The following is a 21,918-nucleotide window of genomic DNA, read 5'->3' as shown; positions in this document are numbered from 1 at the left end:
AGATGTGTAATCAAACATGCATAAAGTTGGTGGGTTATTTGTCTTATTATCTTATGCCATTCAAAGTGTGTTCCCTACACTTGCCTCATTAAATTAAAAGGTCTTTATTTCCATTGAATGCATTAGCCAAGATATCACATATATTTATGTAAGAAATAATAGGTGGATGGGGAATAATATTTACTCCTTCTTGGTGTTCCTTGGTACTATATGTATCCTCTGTCTGGACACACAGCACTTATATCACATTTTATTATTACTTCCCTAATTATCTACTTTCCTAATAGACTGTAAATTCTGTAAGGGTAACAATGTCTAACTTACTACCATAACCCCCAATGCTTATTAAGTACCTACTTCGTAATGGGCCCTAAATAAATATATGTGGAATAAATGAACAAAGCCTTTATTACCAAAAGCTAACAGCCTAATTTTCCCAAAATGACATACCTATATAAATTTAGTTCTTTATTGAGATGACTCAAATCATTTTTTGAATGATGCAGAAGTATAAATAAGTGAAATAGTTCTTAATTATGTAAAATTAAAGTTATTGCATAATTAACTCGCATTGTATAATAATAACTATTCAGCTCTTTTTCATGGCAGCTTGGAGGTGGTCAGCTGCTTCCAATGAAGTTGCACATCTCCTTCCCAGCCACTGGCTGCTAGAAATTCACTGAAGTGGACGATGAACACAAATTCTTTTTTTTTTTTTTTGAAAAATGTATGGCCACTGAAGTTGTTGCTGATGCTCTGGGTGAAAAATGGAAGGATAATGTGGCCAAATCAATGGTAGGAACAACAAAATAGATTTCCCCATGAAGCAAAGTGTCTTGACCAATGGTCGTGTCTACCTGTTACTGAGTGAGGGGCATTCCTATCATATACCGAGAGAAATGGAGAAAGCACAAATCCATTCAGTGTTGCTTTGTAGATGCCAATGAGCATTCACAACTTGTTTACTGTTAAAAAAAAAAGTGGGGTGATGTTCCTGAACTAACTGATACTACTTGTGCCTCAGTACTTGGGGCCCAAAAAAGCCAGCAGAATCTACAAACTTTTCAATCACTCTAAAGAGGACGATGTCCACCAGTATGTTGTCAGAAAGGCCCTGAACAAAGAAGGTACAAAACCAAAAACTAAAGTCCCCAAATTCAGCATCTTGTTGCTCCACATGTCCCACAACACAAATATTGGCTATTGCTCAGAAAAAAACAGCATATTAAAAAAATTAATAAAGAGGCTACAGAATGGGCTAAACTTTTGGCCAAGAGAATGAAGGAAGACAAAGAAAAACACTAGGGACAGATTGTCAAGAGATGAAGGCTATCCTCTCTGAGAGCTCCTACCTCTAAATCTGAGTCAGTGAAAAATAAGATTTTCTAGAAACTGCAGTCAAGATGGTGGACTAGGTAAATGCTGTGCTCACCGCCTCCCATGACCACCTCAAAATTACAACTAAAACAAAATAATCATCACTGAGAATTGCCTCAAGTCTAGTTGAACAGAAGTCCTATAACTAAGGATATACAGAGAAGCTACCTTGAGACTGTAAGAGGGGCCGACACACAAAATGTGCTGGTCCCACACCCAAGTGTGGCAGTTACACATAGGGAGGGATATTTTGACTACAGAGGTGCCCCTTGAGGAGTAAGTGGTCCCAGTCCCACACCAGGATCCCCAGACCAGGATTCCTCTGCTAGGAAAAGATATCCCCAAAACTTCTGGCTGTGAAAACCAGTAGAGATTGTGACTGTGTGAGACAGAGGGCAGCTGGAGTCCCAGGTGCTGCTCTTAAAAGGCCTGCACACAAACTTACTTGCTGATGAACTTATTTCCTCTGAGCTCCACCACTGGGGCAGCACCCCAAAAGGTGATAGGGATATATGGAGAGGAACTGAATAGTCTGGCTTCAGGGCAAGAGCTGGAGGGGCAGCTTTCTCCCAGACACAAGACCTGGCAGAAGTCATGTTTCCTTTATTGAACCCTCTCCCCACCCAACAAGCTGACACAGGCAGGTGCCGTATCTAAGTCTCCATCAACCTGGCTAACACCATTAGTCCACTCCACCCTGGTGATTCCCTGAGACCCTGCCCCACCCAACTAGCTGGCCCACCCAAACCACTTCCGGTGGCATTTGATACAAATGGCCTGTCTTGGCTCATGCTTTGGACTTTCCTAAAATCTTTCAAAGGTTCACAAGCCCAAATCAAGCAGCATCTGGCCTCAGTGTGCCCCGTACTCCTTGCTAAGCAGCCCCAAGCCTGGCATCAACGGCAGCTGGCTACAGTTCATGCTTAGCCTCTCCCAGGTACTTCCAAACCCAGCACAAGTGGCCACAATCTGCTGATCACTTTGTAGCTAATATCAAGTAGCACCGGGCAGGGCACAGGCAGAGGGTGACCTTAGCCTGCACCAGAGTCCTTCCCAAGAAGCCTTAGAAGCAACACACCCAGAGGCCAGCTTCAAACTATATCAGAGAACCAGCCAACAACCTCCATAAATGACACATCCAAAGGGTACACTGGGCAGGCCCTAGAGCCTGCTAAAGCGAATCCTGCTCTGTAGGGTCAGTCCCAGCACAACAGCACCTTCACTGTAGTCACAGACAATCTTCACAACCAATCAGCCTGAGGGTCACTCCCTCCCAATGACATGCAAACAGCAACCAAGCCAGCAGGAGGGCACACACAAAGGACACACCTGGGCTACTCAGTTCAGGTGACCAGGGATACTGAGCCACTGGGCCCACAGGACACCTACTACATAAGGCCACTCTACCAAAACTGGGAAACATAGCAGCTCTACCTAACATATAGAAATAAACACAGGGAGGCAGCCAAAATGGGGAGGCAAAGAAACATGTCCCAAATGAAAGAACAGAAGAAAACTCCAGAAAAAAAAGACTAAAAAACATAAAGACAAGCAATCTACCAGATGCAAAGTTCCAAACACTCATTATAAGGATGCTCAGTGATCTCAGGGAGAGCTTCAACAAAGAGAAAGGGAACATAAAAATGGAGATAGGAAACATAAAAAACAACAAGTCAGAAATAAAGACTACAATAACTGAAATGAAGAATATATTAGAGGGAATAACAGTAAATTAGATGAAGTAGAGGATTGAACCAGCAATTTACAAGATAAGGTAGCGGAAAATGCCCAATCAGAATAGCAAAAAGAAAAAAGAATCCAAAATAAATGAGGGGAGTTTAAGGGGCCTCTGGAACAACATCAAGCATAACAACATTCGCATTATAGGAATACAAGAAGGAGAAGAGAGAGAACAAGGAGTTGGACACTTATTTGAAGAAATAATGACTGTAAACTCCCCTAACCTGGCAAAGGAAATAAATATACAAGCCCAAAAAGTGCAGAGAATCTCAAACAAGATGAACCCAAAGAGGGCCACACCAAGACACATCGTAATTAAAATGCTAAAGGTTTAGAGACAAAGAGAGAATTTTAAAAGCAGAAAGAGAAAAGCAGTTAATTACCTAGAAAGGAGTTCCCATAAGACTGTCAGATGATTTCTCAACAGAAACTTTGCAGGCAAGAAGGGAGTGGCATGAAATATTCAAAATGATGAAAAGCAACAACCTACAACCAAGATTACTCTATCCAGCAAGGCTATCATTTAGAATCAAAGGACAGATAAAGTTTCCCAGACAAGAAGAACCTAAAAGAGTTCATCAACACCAAACCAGTATTACAAGAAATGTTAAAGGGACTTCTTTAAGAAAAAAAAGAAAAAAAAAGATCAAAAATGTAAATAATAAAAGGACAATAACTACGTATCTATCAACAATTACTTTAAGGGCTGGCCGAGTGGCTCGTTGGTTAACAGTTGGCTTGGGACGCCAGCTCTGAGCAGCAGGGCCGCAGCTTTGGATCCCACATGGGCCAGTGATTCTGTGCCCTCTACAGCCAAGATGGTGAACAACAGCTCAACCTGGAGCTGGGCTGCCGTGAGTCACCAGCGACGTCGTAGGCTGCAGCCCCTGCTGCAGTGGGCTGCTGTAAGCTACCATGAGCAGCCGGCAGCTGTTGTGAGCTGCTGTGACCTGCTGTGAGCAGCCATCCAATGGCCAGCGACTGATCTGCCTCAACCAGGAAGAGCGCAACGATCATAATACCAACATGGGCCAGTGAAGCAACGTCCTCCACAACTAGACTGAAGAACAAAAGGACAGCCACTTGTCTGTTCCCCTCCCCCAATTCTCCAATAACATCTTTAAAAAAAAATTACTTTAAGTGTAAATGGATTAAATGCTCCAATCAAAAGACATAGGGTGGCTGAGTGCATAAGAAAACAACATCCTTATATATGCTGTGTACAAGAGATTCACTTCAGATCAAAAGACACACACAGGCTGAAACTAAAGGGATGGAAAAAGATATTTCATGAAAATGGAAAGAAGAAGAGAAGGAGAAGGATGAGAAGGAGGAAGGGAGAGCTTGTGTAGTAAGACTTATACCAGACAAAATGAACTTTAAAACAAAGGCTATAACAAGAGACAAAGAAGGACCCAGTAATTTTACTTCTGGGCATTTACCCGAAGAAACCAAAAAAACTAATGTGAAAAGACATGTACATCCATATGTTCATTGCAGCATTGTATACAGTGGCTAGGATGTGGAGGTGGCCTGAGTGTCCATCAGTGGATGAATGGATGGGGAGAGGTGATATATATATACAAAGTAATATTGCTCAGCCATGGGAAGGAATGGGGTCTTGCCATCTGCAGTGTCATGGATGGACCTGAAGGGTATTATGCTGGGTGGGGTGGGTTGGATGAAGAAGAATAGATACCATGTGATTTCACCTATATGTAAAATCTAAAAAACAAAATAAATGAACAAACAAAAGAGAAACAAACTCATAGATACAGGGAGCATTTTGATGGTTGCCATATGGGAGGGTGGGGGTTTGGGGGGGGGTGAAAAAGGGGAAGGGATTAAGAAGTACTGAATTGGTGGTGACAAAATAGTTATGGGAATGTAAAGTATTGAATAGGAAATATAGTCAATAATATTCTAATAACTATGTATGGTGTCAGATGGGTACTAGATTTATCAGGGGGATCAATTCATATGTAATATAAATGTCTAATTACTATGTTGTACACCTGAAACTAATAGTGTATGCCAACTGCAACTCAAAAATAAAAAATTATTTAACCAGGAGAGGGAACTGACTCTGGGTGGTAAATACACAATGCAATATATAGATGATGTATTATAGAATTGTACACTTGAAACCTATATAATTTTATTAACCAATGTCACCCCAATAAACTTAATAATAATTTTTTAAATAAATAAATAAATAAAATTTTCTAAGAGTAACAAATAAATAAGATCAGACATCAACCAAAACCAAAAACAAAAAAACTATTCATGGAGCCGGCTTTGGGCAACTTTCATGCCTGGTCTTTTTTCCTTCTGCTGCTGTGTCAGCTATGGCGGCCGTGAAGACCCTAAATCCCAAGGCCGAGGTGGCCCGGGCTCAGGCAGCATTGGCGGTCAACATCAGCGTGGCCCGGGGGCTTCAGGACGTGTTGCGGACCAACTTGGGGCCTAAGGGCACCATGAAGATGCTTGTTTCTGGTGCTGGAGACATCAAACTTACTAAAGATGGCAACGTGCTGCTTCATGAAATGCAAATTCAACACCCAACAGCCTCTCTAATAGCCAAAGTAGCAACAGCCCAGGATGACATAACTGGTGATGGTACCACTTCCAATGTCCTAATCATTGGAGAACTGCTGAAACAGGCGGATCTCTACATTTCTGAAGGTCTTCATCCCAGAATAATAACAGAAGGATTTGAAGCTGCAAAGGAAAAGGCACTTCAGTTTTTGGAACGAGTCAAAGTAAGCAAAGAGATGAACCAGGAAACACTCATAGATGTGGCCAGAATATCTCTACGTACTAAAGTTTATGCTGAACTTGCTGATGTCTTAACAGAGGCTGTAGTTGACTCCATTTTGGCCATTAAAAAACAAGATGAACCTACTGACCTCTTCATGGTTGAGATCATGGAAATGAAACATAAATCTGAAACTGACACAAGCTTAATTAGAGGTCTTGTTTTGGACCATGGGGCATGACATCCTGATATGAAAAAAAGAGTAGAAGATGCATATATCCTCACATGCAATGTATCATTAGAATACGAAAAAACAGAAGTGAATTCTGGCTTTTTTTACAAGAGTGCAGAAGAAAGAGAGAAACTTGTAAAAGCTGAAAGAAAATTCATTGAAGATAGAGTTAAAAAAATAATAGAACTGAAAAAGAAAGTCTGTGGTGACTCAGATAAAGGATTTGTTGTTATTAATCAAAAGGGAATTGACCCATTTTCCTTAGATGCTCTTGCAAAAGAAGGCATAGTAGCTCTACGCAGAGCTAAAAGGAGAAATATGGAAAGGCTGACTCTTGCTTGTGGTGGAGTAGCTCTGAATTCTTTTGATGACCTAATTCCAGATTGCTTGGGACATGCAGGTCTTGTCTATGAGTATACATTGGGAGAAGAGAAGTTCACCTTTATTGAGAAATGTAATAATCCTCGCTCTGTCACGTTATTGATCAAAGGACCAAATAAGCACACACTCACTCAAATCAAAGATGCAATAAGAGATGGCTTGAGGGCTGTTAAAAATGCTCTTGATGATGGCTGTGTAGTTCCAGGTGCTGGTGCAGTGGAAGTGGCGATGGCAGAAGCCCTGATTAAATACAAGCCCAGTGTAAAGGGCAGGGCTCAACTTGGAGTTCAAGCATTTGCTGATGCATTGCTCATTATTCCCAAGGTTCTTGCTCAGAATTCTGGTTTTGACCTTCAGGAAACACTGGTTAAAGTTCAAGCGGAACATTCAAATTCAGGTCAACTTGTGGGTGTGGACTTGAACACAGGTGAGCCAATGGTGGCAGCACAAGCAGGCATATGGGATAACTATTGTGTAAAGAAACAGCTTCTTCACTCCTGCACTGTGATTGCTACCAACATTCTCCTGGTAGATGAGATCATGCGAGCTGGAATGTCTTCTCTCAAAGGTTGAATTGAAACCTCCTTTGTATCATCGTGAAGAGTCTTAAGAGTGACCCTAAGAATCCAGCTGTGGAATTTTTGTCTAAGCTTCAAATAATTTTCAGAGGAATTTTCTTTTCCATGTGAAAAAAGGAGAGAACACTGGCGCCTATTCAAATTTCAAAGTCTGAAATTATAATTACAGCATTTTTTTTAATTGCACTCAGTGTACACACATAAAGCAGGCTGTTTTCATCCAGTAAACAGGATGTTTTGCTTTAGCTTCAGTGATAAAAATATATGTTAGAAAAGTATGTTACCTACCTTATTAAATATTCCTTGAAAAACAAAACAAAACAAAAACTATTCATAATTCATTACCAAATGTCACCAATGTTATCAAAAAACCAAAAGACAATAAAACACCCAGGTTTATAAATGTAAATACAAATTTAAATTTACCATATTGTGGATTATTAATTTTTGTATCCTTGCAAAGAAAGTATTCAGCAAATATTAAATTTTAATATGATATTTAACAGTTAACTTTGTAACTATTGTTGACAATCCATTATTCAGTAAAATAAAGGAAATTAGGCAATACGACCTCTAATGAGAAATAGTCAATAATACACTCAAAGTAACTTATTTTCCAATTCTTAGAAATATTCTTAGAACTTAAATAGTAGATGGAACCATGTTATTACATTTGTGTCAGGGCTTAGAGATAACAAATAAGTTAGACTAATGGTGTCTTATCACTTCTTTAATAGATTTAGCTATATTTCTGAAAAAGCCTTCTAATAAAGTGGTTCTATTATTATTTCAAATAAAAATTCATTTAATTAACATCTGAGCATCTTTAAGAAAATTAAGAAATCTTTTAATATGGAAAATAAGAAAATTTACATTTTCAGAAAAAATGTAAAACTTTAATGAGACTATGAAATGTGCCAAAACATTTCTATTGAAAAATTATTGAGGATTTTTCAAGTTACTTTAATGCTTAAGGGGTAACTAAAGTGTGCAAACTACCTGCATCATGAGTTTCAAGCGGTCAAAAGGTGCTGTGCATGTCCTTGCAACTGCACCCGCTATTCCTCCCACTACCAAACGCCTCCACCAATCTCCAGAACGCTTTTCTTGTTCAGTAAATTCATCTGGAATAGCTATACTCTCCCCTATGTCAATTATCTGATAAAGTGTAAAAAAAAGAATTAGACAATAAAGAAAAGTATAACACTTGATAAATTAAAAGCATAACTTTTTACAAAGACCAAAAACCTAAATTTTTTTTCATATCTTATCTCCTGTTAATGAAGATTGACAATTTTCTTAGCACTTGTACTAGCCCAAATGATTTTTAATAATGCATTCAGATATAGATTTAATGTAAAGTCAATTCACATTGATGAAAGAAACTGAAGAAGACACAAGCAAATAGAAAGATATGCCATTCTCATGGATTGGAAGAATTAATATTGTTAAAATGTCCATGCTACCCAAAGCCATTGATAGAGTCAATGCAATCCCTATCAAAATCCCAAAGGCATTTTTCACAAAAATTGAAAAAAAAAATCCTAAAGCGCACTTAAAACCCTGAATAGCCAAAGCAATCCTCAGACAGAAGAACAAAACTGGAGGCATCGCATATCCTGATTTCAAACTATATTATAAAGTTATAGTAATCAAAACAATATGGTACAGGCATAAAAACAGACACATTAACTAATGGAACAGAACCAAGAGCCCAGAAATAAACCCTCACATACACAATCAACTAATATTTGACAAGGGAGCCAAGAATACTCAATGGAAAACAATAGTCTCTTCAATAAATGGTGCTGGGGAACCTGGATAATCATATGCAGCAGAATGAAATTGGACCCCTATCTCACACCACTCACAAGAATTAACTTGAAGTAGATTAAAGACTTAAACATAAGATCTAAAACAGTAAAACTCCTAGAAGAGAACATAACGAAAAAGCTCCTTAACATTAGTCTTGGCAACGATTTTTTTATATATGACACCAAAAGCATAAGTAACAAAATCTAAAATTAATAAGTAGGACTATATCAAACTGAAAAGTTTCTGCACAGCAAAAGAAACATCAGGAATATGAAAAGGCAACCTATGAAATGGGAGAAAACATCTACATATCATATATCTGAGAAGGGGTTGTTGTCTAAAATATATAAAGAACTCAAATGAGTCAATAACAAAAAAACAAACAATCCAAAGAAAAACTGGGCAAAAGAACTAAATAGACATTTCTCCAAAGAAGACAGACAAATGTCCAACATGTATAGGAAAAGATGGTCCACATCACTAATCACTAGGGAACTGCAAATTAAAACCACAATGAGTTATCATATCACACCTGTTAGAACAGCTAATACCTAAAAAACAAGCGATAACAAGTATTGGCAAAGATAAGAAGAAAAGTGAACCCTAGTACACTCTTGGTGAGAATTTAAATTAGTATATTCACCGTGCAAATCAGTATGAGCTTCCTCAACATCTGTTATATATAAGAACTACTGTAGAACTATCATATGATCCATCAACTCCAATTCTTGGCATATAGCCAAGGAAATGAAATTTTGATCTCAAAGAGATACCTGTACCTCCATGTTCATTGCAGCATTATTCACAACAGCCAAGATATAAAAACAACCTAAGTATCTTTCTACAGATGAACAAATAAAGAAGATGTGGTAGATAAATTAGATAGGTACATACATACACATACACATACACATACACATATACATATACATATACATATACATATACATATACATACTCATACATATACATATTCAGCCATGAGAAAGAAGGAAATCCTGCCATTTGCAACAACGTGGATGGACCTCAAGGGTATTATGCTAAGTGAGATAAGTCAGACAGAGAACAACAAATACTATATGACATTACTTATATGTAGAATCTAAAAAAAGCTAAATTCGGGCCAGCCGAGTGGCTCAGTTGGTTAAGAGCTTGCTCAAGAGTGTGAGCTCTGAGCAACAGCGGTTCGATTCCTGGCCCAAGCTGAGCAGCCGCTGAGCTGCCAACAGGTGGCAGGATGGCTCAGCTAAAAAATAAAAATTTTTTAAAAAAATTAAAAAGCCAAATTCATAGAAATAGAGTAGAATGGTGGTTTCAGGGGTTAGGGGTGGGGAAAATGGGTAGATGTTGGTCAAAGAGAACAAACTTTCAGTTATGAGATGAATAAGTTCAGGGGATCTCATGTACAGCATGGTGATTACAGTTAACTACTGTATTATATACTTGAAATTTGCTAAGAAAGTAATAAATATTCTTACCACAAAATGAAATAGGAATTATGTGAAGTGATAGAGGTGCTAACTAACCCTACTGTGGTAATCATTCACAATATCTAAGTGTATCAAATATCATATTGAACACCTTAACTTACACAATGTCATATGTCAATTACATCTCAACAAATCTGCAAAAACTAGACAAAAATATAAACAGACAACTCATAGAAAAGAACACGTGAACATCTAGTATTTCTATGAAGAGATGTTTAAAATGCACTAGGAATCAATAAAATGTACATTAAACCAACAAGATACCATTTTATGCCCAACAGAATGTCAAATATTAGAAAATTGGATAATACCAAGTAAAAATAATATATAGAGAAACAGGAGCCTTCATGCATTGCTGGTAGAAGTAAACTGGTATAGCCAGCCATTCTAGGAAATAACGTAACTATATGGTATTTCATAAAATTAAGACTGGATACCCTAGTAAGATTTACAAATGCATATTCCTTTTGACTCAGAAATCCAGGCAACATTTTTTAAGGTACATAAGAGAAAAGTGTTTTTGTGGGTGGAGAGTTGGAGAAAACCTAGATATCTATTGGCAGGGGAATGCATAAGGAAGGTGTGTTAAGTGTATATATATAGTAGTTAGAAGCAATAAACTAGATGAATGCATAACAACAAGGACAAATCTTAAAATCATAATGTTGAGTGAACAACACAAGATATCAAATGTGGCCTTCAGCACAATACTATCTGTGTAAATTTAAAACACACACATGAAACAATACTGTATGATTCCTAAGAATATATACATATTCAAGAACACAGATGAGGGCCGGCTGAGTGGCTCAATTGGTTAAGAGTTGGCTTAAGAACACAAGCTCTGAGCAACAGGGAAGCCGGTTCGATTCCCACATGGGCCAGTGACACTGCGCCCGAGCTGAGCTGTCGCTGAGCTGCCAACAGGTGGCAGGATGGCTCAGCTAGTGTAACAACAAGATTGCCTGTTTGATGGTAGGCTACGCCCACCTGCAACTAAGACTGAACTTGGCACCTTGAGCTGAGCTGCTGCCCAGATGGCTCAGTGGATAGAGTGTGTGCTCTTAACAACAAGGCTGCTGGTTCTACTCCCACGTGGGATGGTGGCTATGCCCACCCACAACTAAGATTGAACACAGCACCTTAAGCTTGGAGGCCACGAGCTGCTGACGGGAAACCAGATGGCAACTGGCACCCTCCACAACAAAGAATGAGAACAACAACTTGGGTGGTCCCCTTTCTCCAATTCCCCAACACTGTTCCCCTCCCCCAATTCCCCAATAAAATCTTTAAAAAAAAAATTACACAGAAGAAACATTAGAATAAGTGCCTATCATAATAAGTAACATTTATTGAACACATATGTAACCTGCTCAGCCCTTTTCTAAATACACTATATAATAATTAAATTATCAAAACTCTTAGGATTATCATCCCCAGTAAATAATTGAGAACATTGAGGCACAGAGGAGTTATATAGCTAGTGGGTGGCAGATGTGGGATTCAAACCTAGGCAATCTGACTCCAGAGCCTATGCTCTGAATCTTCCCCTATATTATCTATAAAAAGGAGGCAAGGAGTCATGAGGATAGATGCAAACAGTATACCATGAACAAATGATTAACTTAACCCCTGCATCAGCAATCTAAAAAAGAAAAAAAAGTTCCTAATTACAAAATCTCATTTGTTCCTCATAATTCGTAAGTCAATAAAAGAGGGGGTAGATTACATAGTTCATCCTTTCTGATTCTAAAATTTTGAATCTTAATTTTTGACTTTCCTATGACAGAAGGAGCACATCATATATTTGAAAAAAGAAAAGTACATTATTTTTCTACTTTTCTAGGACAGTGAATTATATCAGTTATTTATTCTCCACACAAACTAGACCCTTTCCACAGATGGGTATCTATTTTAAGTTCTAGGTTTTAGCAAAGTAATTGTGGTAGCTGTGTTTGTATATACAATACTAACACTCCTTGCTAAATTAGTAGAATAGTATCTAGGAGAGACTACTACTACTTTAGCCACTGAGGCTAGAAGTATTATAAGGATTATGTGATCATAATACTAACTATAAAATTTATGGCAACATAAAATAGAGTAAAATAGGGGTGGCCAGTTAGCTCAGGTGGTTAGAGCACAGGCTTATAAACACCAAGGTTGCCAATTCGATCCCCACATGGGCCAAGGAGCTGTGCCCTCCATAACTAGATTGAAGACAACTACTTGACTTGGGGCTGATGGGTCCTGGAAAAACACACTGTTCTGCAATAAAAATAAAAATAAATAGAGTAAAAGACAAAGTAATCTTACAGTATAACGCTTCCAGAAACCAGCAATATCTTCAATGCTTCTTGCAGGATGAAGGAAAAAGTAGTATTTCCATTCATCCCAGTCTATTGTCATCGTTCCATCAGTATCAATGCTGAAAGTAAAAAAAAAAAGTGCTTATAACATTTATAATGAAGTTAGCACCATTATAAAAATTTATTAAATGTTTCTTACATATTTATTGTAGAATCCACTCCTTTGGGCTTCATGTATATTGCTTTATTTTCATATTTTAATAGACTTTATTTTTTAGAAAAATTGAGAATACAGAGTTCCCATATATCCCCACACCCAATTTTCCCTAATGGTAATATCTTACATTATTATGGTACATTTGTTACAATTAATGAACCAATATTGATACAGTATTATTAACTAAAGTTCATACTTTATTCAGGGTTCCTTAGCTTTCAACTAAAGTCATTTTGTTGTTTTAGGATCCCATCTGAGATATCACATTCCAATTAATCATGATGTCTCCTTAGGTTCCTCTCAGCTATGACAATTTCTCAGACTTTCCTTGTTTTTTATAACTTTGACAGTTTTGAGGAGTACTGATCGGATATTTTGTGGAATGCCCCTCTAATGAAATTTATTTTGTATTGCTTTTTAATTATTTACTTGTATGTTTTTCTCTCATGCTTGCCTATGATCTTTAATAAGGAAAACCATAAATCACGTTTATATCTCATGCACTGAGCACTCAATGTTTGTTGAATGAATGAATGAAACTGACTGAAGAGTAACCTTATACCTTTTGAGTCCTAATAGTATTTTTCCCTCTGACCCTTTTCTCCTTACTTATAGTTTTTAAATCAACTTTTAATTTAAAGAGAAGACTCATTTTCCACCATGCAAAATTCAGGATTTACTCAACTTTTAAGGAACTCGAATCATAAAATAATCAGATGTTTCTCTAAAGTCTGAGAAAGGGTGAAATTAAGTGAAATGCTTTTTCAATTGCATTTTTCTACATGGAAATTCTAAAAATCAATTCCATTCTGCCAACAAGATCAGTACAATTTCCAGTTCCAGCTAAAACAAAATAATGGGTGTAGAATTTATCCTCCCACTATAAACAATTATGAAATTGAACACAATATATGATGCAATTGTTTTCAGGCATGGAGTACAAGCAGGATGTGGTAATGACAATTAAGGGAGGGGAAACACAAGAGTTGAGCTCCCCATTCACTCTGGTTCTTGTCTGGGAACATTTTTCCAAACTGTAGCACAGAGAAGTAGGAGCCTAAACAGACAGCAAGTCTCGTAGATAGAATAAACAGAGATTGGAGCTGAGGGCTGCTGAGGGGGCAGGAATGTGCACAGCAAAATTTGCAGGGTTCTCCAGAATCTACATATGTTATCTCTTTGCATCTTTGGCCAAATACTAATCTATGCATGACTCCATTAGTCTGACAAAAGTAGTTACTTGAGGGCTGTGAGCTTAATGGAAATTCTGTAGCTGAGCAATGTTGGAATAAAAGGAAGGGAAGGAGGGACAGAGGGAAGGAGGGAAGGAGGGACTGAGGGAAGAGCTACATTTATAGCAATGAGTTTCTAAATAAAAATGAAAACCATTAAAAATAAAGATAAGGGCTGACCTTTGTAGAATATTTTTTGCCTGAGCTTCAGAAATATTCATACCCAGTGATTTCAAAGCATCAATTATTTCTGAAGTGTCTATTACTCCTTTAAAAAGTGAAAAAAAAGTCAAGTTAAAGTATCTGAAAAGATAACAAAGCAAAATATACTAGAACACAATAATCTTATAAAACCCATGCATTTTATAGGCCTATAATCCCATATTCACAACCCAAAGACTAAAAAGCTTTAAAAACTAAAAATTGTTTTATAAATTTTTCACCAAAATTCATTTGGTGGTAAAACCTGCCTTAAATTGATGTGAGGTTTATTTTATTTAATTATTTGTCTAATTTAGTGTTATTATTCATTTGTTTCACTGTTGGCCCTTGAACAACATGGGTTTGAACTGCACAGGTTTACTTATACAGATTTTTTTCAATAAACACAAGAGGGGTTTCGTGTCCCCGGATTTCGCATCTGTGGATTTCATTTCCCTAGGTTCAACCAATCCTTTATTGAACCCGATATTTTCACACTCCCAACTTCAGTTACCCAAACGCGATTAAAAATACTGTTTTCAATCCACAGTTGGTTGAATCCGTGGATGTGAAGGGCCGACTATAGTTAACTTTTGGGGAACTCAAAAGCTATACTCAGATTTTTAATTGTACAAGGGTTAGCTTCCCTAATGCCCCTGTTGTTCAAGGGTCAACTGTATATAGTTGCACAATGGTACTTCAGGCTCCACTTGGAGCATTACATAATATATCATATATGCACTGTATTGCATTTCTAAAATACAAATTCTAAATTTCTAAACATATATGGCCCCGAGGGTTTCCAATAAGAGTCTGTAGATCTATAACAGATCTTGATTATTGTACCTACTTGGAAAGAATTAAAAAGTTAATTCTGAATATATGATTCAGTGGCATGAAAATAAGACCACTCAACATTTTATAAGGAAAGTTTTTTTAAAAAAAACAACATACTTAAAATATAATACAACACCAAACTCCTTTTAACATAACCATATCCTATGTAAAATAACTCAAATCAAACAATATATGAGGTCTGACAATTAAGCTCGTGAACTCATCCTAGAAAAAGTGCTACATACCTCATTGCTGAATATCACTACGGTCACCTTCAAAGTACTCCCCTTGGGAAGCTATGCAATGACACCAGCACCTAGTCCATCCTTCAAAGCAATTTTGAAACTCTTTTTGTGTAATGGCCATCAGAGCTGTCGTCATACTACCCTTGATGTCCTGAACGTCATCAAAATGCCTTCCTTTCAACATTTCCTTTATCTTTGGGTAAAGAAAGAAGTCATCAGGGGCCAGATCAGGTAAGTAGGGAGGGTGTTCCAATACAGTTATTTGTTTACTGGCTAAAAACTCCCTCACAGAGAGTGCTGTGTGAGCTGGTGCATTGTCGTGATGCAAGAGCCATGAATTGTGGGCAAAAACTTTAGGTCATTTTCATCTACCTTTTTCATGCAGCCTTTTCAGCACTTCCAAATAGTAAACTTGGTTAACTGTTTGTCCAGTTGGTACAAATTCATAATGAATGATCCCTCTGATATCAAAAAATGTTAGCAACATCGTTTTGACTCTTGATTTAGACAGAAATTTTTTGGTTGTGGAAAATTGGCTGACTTCCATTGTGCACTTTGACGCTTTGTTTCAGGGTCATATTGGTATACCCGTGTTTCATCACCAGGGATAGATAACAGGGCCCAAAACATCATCTTGCCTTTCCAAAAGGTCTTGGCAAACTTCGACTCTCCTTTGCTTTTGTTCATCAGTGAGCTCCTTCGGGACCATTTTCGCACACACCTTTCTCATGCCAAGATTTTCAGTTAAAATTTTCCTAACTGACTCTCTATTGATGTTTACTTGGTCTGCTATGCTTCTCACAGTCAGCCGATGATTTTGACAGACAATTCAATGAATTTTTGCAATGTTTTCATCAATTCTGCTTGTTACTGGCCTTCCTGATCTCTCTTCACCAATAACACGTTCTCCCCCTAGGAAAAACATTTAATCCATTTATTTGTACACTGCCGTTTTCTTCATGGCATTATTCCCACAAACTTGGACTAACATGTCACTGATTTCACTTCCACTCTTGCCAAGTTTAACAAGAAATTTAATGTCTGTTGCTCTAATTCAAGCTCAGACATTCTCACAAAGGCACACAAAAACACTCAACAACAATAATGAATGCCACTCAGCAAGACACTGCCACACATCGACACAAACACAGCTGTGAGACACTGATATACCAAGGTTATGAAACCTTACGGAGCTGTTTGTACAGTGCTGCTACTATAAGTGCATGGTGACAAGTTCACGAACTTAATTGTCACACCTTGTATTTAATACAAGCATTATTAAGCTTTTCAACCTCACATTGCTGAATGTTGTAAAGGGAAATTAAGTATTCCATATTCTCCTTAAACTCTAAATCATGTCACTCCCCAAGTTCAAACTATCTTTGATTCCTCCCTTATGTCAAGCAAATAGTTGAGGATACCCTATCTTTTAAAATGTAAGGAAAACTTCTTTATGTTTAATTAAAAAATCAACTTTAGTGTCACCCAGTTGAAAAACATGTCAAAAGCTATTATAAATTCAGTCATATCTTTAATTTGTTTTGGGGTGGTTTTTTTTTTTAGATTTTATTGGGGAATTGGGGAAGGGGAACAGTGTTGGGGAATTGGGGAAGGGAAACAGTCAAGTTGTTGTCCTTCAATCTTAGCTGTGGAGGATGCAGCAAGCTCAGCTCCAAGTCTAGTCACCATCTGGCTGTCCGTCGGCAGGTTGAGGCCACTCAGCTCAAGGTACCGTATTCAATCTCAGTTGCGGGTGGGTGGCCCACCATCCCATGCGGGAGTTGAACTGGCAACCTTGTTAGGAGCACGTGCTCTCACAAGCTGAGCCATCCTGCCATCTGTTGACAGCTCAGCAACAGCTCAGCTTGGGCGCAGCTCACTGGCCCATGTGGGAATCAAACTGGCGACCCTGTTGCTCAGAGCTCGCACTCTTAACCAACTGAGCCACTCGGCCGACCCCTTTAATTTGTATTTTATGAACCATAGCTGCATCTGCATACATTTATAAATAGTACATGTATTATGAGACATATTTATTTAGCAATTGACAACGTCCAGTATTCATATATAGAATCTCAAATACTTTGCAATGACTCCAAGGCCCCTACTGTTCCAAGCTCCATGGGGTGGAATTTACTGATCTGTTCCTCAGCCTAGAAATCAAATTTTTCTTCAATTGGGGAAGCTGGATTCTCTGCGTTATATCCCATTATAATCTTCAATCACTATACTCATCAATTCAATAATTTAAACAATTTTTTTCAAAGTCTACTATTCAAACCACTATGCTAAATGATAAGAGAGAAGCCAAAGATTAATAAAACAACACTCCCCCAAGGAGTTTACCAGTTTGTATGAATGTACTAGCTATTTTAAAAATATGCCATGCTGTGCTAAATGTATATTTTAGAAGAGCTGTGACTAAGGTGCAATGGAAGGATAAATAAAGGTATGAAAAACAAGGGTCAGAATAATAAAAAAAATTTTTAAAAAAAGAAAAACAAGGGTCACAAATGAAGTACTATAAAGGATACCCAAGAGACCACAAAAGAAACAAAAGCATTTCAACAAAGGCATGATATGAGTAAGATATACTTATTTTAAAAAGATTGACTGAGAACTTACATATAGTATTAGAAAGCAGGATAGTGGCTGCTTTGGAGGGTGGTAGTGATTAAAGGGGATACAAAAAGGATGCTTCTGAGACACTAGTGATATTCTGTTTCTTAATCTGATGCCGTTTCTACATTGTATATCTATCTATCTTGGGAAAATTCATGGAGCTTTTACTTATAATTTATGTACTTTGTTATACATGGTATATATCAATGAAATCTTCACCCCAAAAATCATTAAGTTAGGGCTTAACGTGAAATGTCATATTAACCAGCTTTGACCTTGTCTGGCAATTTCCCAATGTCTGGAAATTTTCCCAATTTCCCAATTTGTTCAAGCTATTCTCTCTGCTCAAGAACCCTATCTTTTCAATTCTGTTTATATATTGACCCAGTATAAATCTAAATTGCCCCTGGGCACAGTTAAGCTCTCCCTATATCACTTTTATAGCAATTATCATAGTCTATCTCGTGTACGGCTATGTATGTTTATTCTCACTTCACCCAAAATGTATGCTTCTGAAGACTTTTGTTAACACAGTTCCCAGTGCATTGCTCACATTCAGTGCTCAAAAACTGTTTGCTTCATTGAACTGAAACATATTAAGTAGTCCTTACCCTAAAGAAGTTAAAAACTCAAGCTGAGATGTGGGAAAAAATTAGATAAATAAGATCCAGAAAATAATCAAGGCCTATGGACTGAAAGGAAGATTCAATGTTGTCTTTAATTATATGCAGCAAGCTTTGATTGAGATGGACTTGAAATGGATTCAATGGAATAGTAGTAGTTAGATGGATGGACAGTAACCATTAATCCAGCACTGTAATCCCAAGGAGAAATACAAATATTTCATTCCTGTAATGTGATTTATTGCTAAGTGACAAGCCATCCCAAAATTTAGTGGTTTAAAAAGAATGTATTTGATCATGAGTATGCAATCTGAGCTTCGTTCAACTCCATTCTTCTGCTAGTCTTGTCTTGGGTCACTCACGTGAACTCAATTATACCAAGGTGTGACTCAGCTGGAAATCCAAGATGGCTTCACTCACACTTCTGTCACCTCTGATGGGAATTTGGTTCAGTTGGGACTAAATGGGCATCTCTCTACATGTGGTCTTTCCAGCTGAGTCCTCTTCTCTGGTGGCTCAGAGTGCTCAAGAGGGAATATTCCAATGGACAAGCCCCAGGGGAGGCCAGTCAGCTCAGTTGATTAGAGTGCAGTGCTAACAACACCAAGATTGCTGGTTCGATCCCCATGTGGGCCACTGAGCTGCGCCCTCCGCAGCTAGATGCAACAACTACTCGACTTGGAGCTGATGGGTCCTTGAAAAACACAGTTCCCCAGCTAAAAAAAAAAAAAAAAATACAAGCCCCAATGTGGGATTACTTGACAAGTCTTGCTAATATCCTACTGGCCAAAGCAGGTCCAATGGCCTGCCCAGGTCAGTGTGGCTGGGTCATGAATCCTGGGAGATGTGGCTTACTGAGATAGTCACTATAAAGCAAAATCAGTTAATCTGCCTTAGTATTCTCATCTGTAAAATGTAGCTGCTGTGAATTTTGTGTGAGATAAAAATAAGATACAGAAGACAAAGCAGTAGAACAGACATGGCAGACAGGAAGAGTCCAATAAATGTTTGTTCTTTTCCTACCATTTCCTCAAAATCCAAAAACCCATCCCAAAATCTTAATGGTGAAATTATGTTTAGCAATTAGTTCATTCACATATTTATAACTGCATTCTGTGGACATTTTGGCTGAACAGGAGCAGGGGCTCAGATACTTCTTGGTGGGAGAAGTTAAAAGTATCAGCTCACAGTGGGGCTTGAATGCTTCCAGCTAGTGAGCTGGGTAGCACCCCAGCCCCTATGCATCCTCTCGATTCCATTGATTTGCATAAGGCCTGGAAAGCTTCGTGGAGGACTGAAAGGGAGTGGTGAAAATGGAATCCTGGCTAGTATTAGTGTTTAACACATATAAATGTGTGATGAAATGGGGGAGTCCCAACAGGAACAATGATAACAAGGAAGACAAGAGGGGGAAATGTCTGATGTAGTAAGCCAGGTCCTGTAATAGGATTTGGGGGAAAATGTTGGCTGCAGGGTCAATGATGTAAACCTGATACTCAAAATTATCCTATCCCAGCCAACTGGACACATCTGTACACTCTGGGAGAAAGTGGCTGCATGTTCATATGAATTGAAAAAGCTGTACTTTGAGGCCCCAAATATTCTGGTATCAGACTCCTTCTGATGAAGTCTGACAAGAGAGAAGAGTACATTCATTTCCTAGGACTGCTATAACAAAGTACAGCAGCCCTAGGTAGCTGCTGTACTTTCCTGATTCCATCATCAAATGGCCACTTCACATCACCTTCCTCTGTGCGTGTCTATCTCTGTGTCCAAATTTCCTCTTTATGTGGCATATCTTAATGATCTCATTTTAACTTGACTACTTTTGTCAAAACCTATTTCCAAATAAGATCACAGTCTGAGTTGCTGGGGACTAGGACGTCAACTTATCTTTTGGGGAAGAGGGGGGACACAATTCAACTCATAACAAAAAAAGTATTCTCTATCTCACCCACAAAACCATCCTGGCCGAGCTAATTGGGTGAGCTCTAAACACAGGTGGCCACAGAGGTAGCAGCAGTGATGACACAGACAGGAGGCAGCTCAGTCAGAGCAGCATCTCGTCAGGGCTGCTGGAGCCTGAGCTCTGCAGTCCAGGTGGGCAGCAGCCCTGATGGCAACAGCAGAGCCACCTACTGTCACAGCTCAGGTGCTTACAACAAGTGAAGCCCATGGGAATTTGGACAGCAGCTCTACCTACCATGGTACCTCTGCAGGGCTTTGGGGACTAAGCCGTGACATCCAATTTGACTAGTCAAGGCAGAAATTAAAAGATCTGTATTGCCAATCACTGTATTACTTTGGGACTTCCATCTTGCCTCAAAAAAAATATTCTCTGCTACAACCATGGATTTGCAACTTTACCAAGGACAATAGTAGTATTTTATTTTTACTAATGGCATTCTAATCTCATGAATTATCTGATGTAGTGGATTATTAGTTTACAAATGATGATCCTGGTGGTAACCATCAACAACAGAGTGAAATTCCAGAGCAGCACAACAGCAGAACTATGGATCCTAGATCAGCAGCAAATGATGGCCAAGTCTAATTTAGTAAGCAGTACTTCTAAAGCTCCTGGGCGTTATTTCAGTAGGAGGGCCCAAGAAGGCCTAAACTTCCTTTTGGAAATTGAATGGAAGCTTGGAGCACGATTTGGGTATTAAAGGAAATGTAACCACTTTTGTGCTCACAGGTCACTAAAGCCTGTGACAATCAGGTTACATTTTGTTTTACCCAAGAATCCACCAGTAAAATCCTTTAAATTGCTTTTCTATTGTAGTACACTTAGAATTTTTCAATTAACAAAAATTAGATTTCACAAATCTTAAAAATTAACATATATGTTTCTTAAATAGGGTATAATTAGGTTCTAATTACCATGGTGGATTAGCCACATATGGATGCAGTAGTATTCTACTTTTCCATTTAGTTTCTCTGATTTAAGGGTTTGTAGCAAAGTATAATAGAGTATACCCTTCCTCTGCAAATCAGCATGGATATTGATCACAGCACTATACATAAGAGTAAAAAACTGGAAACATCCTGTCTAATAATATGGGAATGATTAGGTAAGTCTACTGACATATTTTAGTCATTAAAAATTGTGAATGGGCCGGCCGAGTGGCGCGATGGTTAAGAACTGGCTTGGGACGCCAGAGGGCCCGGTTCGGATCCCACATATGAGGGCCAGTGACACTGCCCTCTGCAGCTAAGATGCTGAACAACAGCTCAACCTGGAGCTGGGCTGCTGTGAGT

General features: G+C 38.3%; 2 protein-coding genes across 2 annotated transcripts in view; one reads left to right on the top strand and one right to left on the bottom strand.

Annotated features, from left to right (window-relative positions):
- The window catches only part of LOC109374299 (calcium-binding mitochondrial carrier protein SCaMC-1-like), a 45,378-nt gene that overhangs the window by 16,573 nt on the left and 6,887 nt on the right, over positions 1-21,918 (bottom strand). The window contains exons 3-5 of the mRNA XM_019628802.1: positions 14,310-14,397; positions 12,688-12,799; positions 8,066-8,224 (exon numbers count right to left, since the gene is read on the bottom strand). Of these exons, the coding sequence (XP_019484347.1) occupies positions 8,066-8,224; positions 12,688-12,799; positions 14,310-14,397 (359 nt within the window). The remainder of the gene's footprint in view (positions 1-8,065; positions 8,225-12,687; positions 12,800-14,309; positions 14,398-21,918) is intronic.
- Positions 5,427-7,306, top strand: LOC109374298 (T-complex protein 1 subunit zeta-like). The gene is given in 1 exon segment (XM_019628801.1): positions 5,427-7,306. A coding segment is annotated over 1 exon segment (1,596 nt). The 5' UTR covers positions 5,427-5,465; the 3' UTR covers positions 7,062-7,306.

The sequence above is a fragment of the Hipposideros armiger genome, unplaced genomic scaffold (assembly GCF_001890085.2).
Source record: "Hipposideros armiger isolate ML-2016 unplaced genomic scaffold, ASM189008v1 scaffold_808, whole genome shotgun sequence".
NCBI classification, from domain to species: domain Eukaryota; kingdom Metazoa; phylum Chordata; class Mammalia; order Chiroptera; family Hipposideridae; genus Hipposideros; species Hipposideros armiger.
The sequence above is the reverse complement of the archived record's forward strand: the minus strand, read 5'-3'. Positions and strand labels throughout refer to the sequence as shown.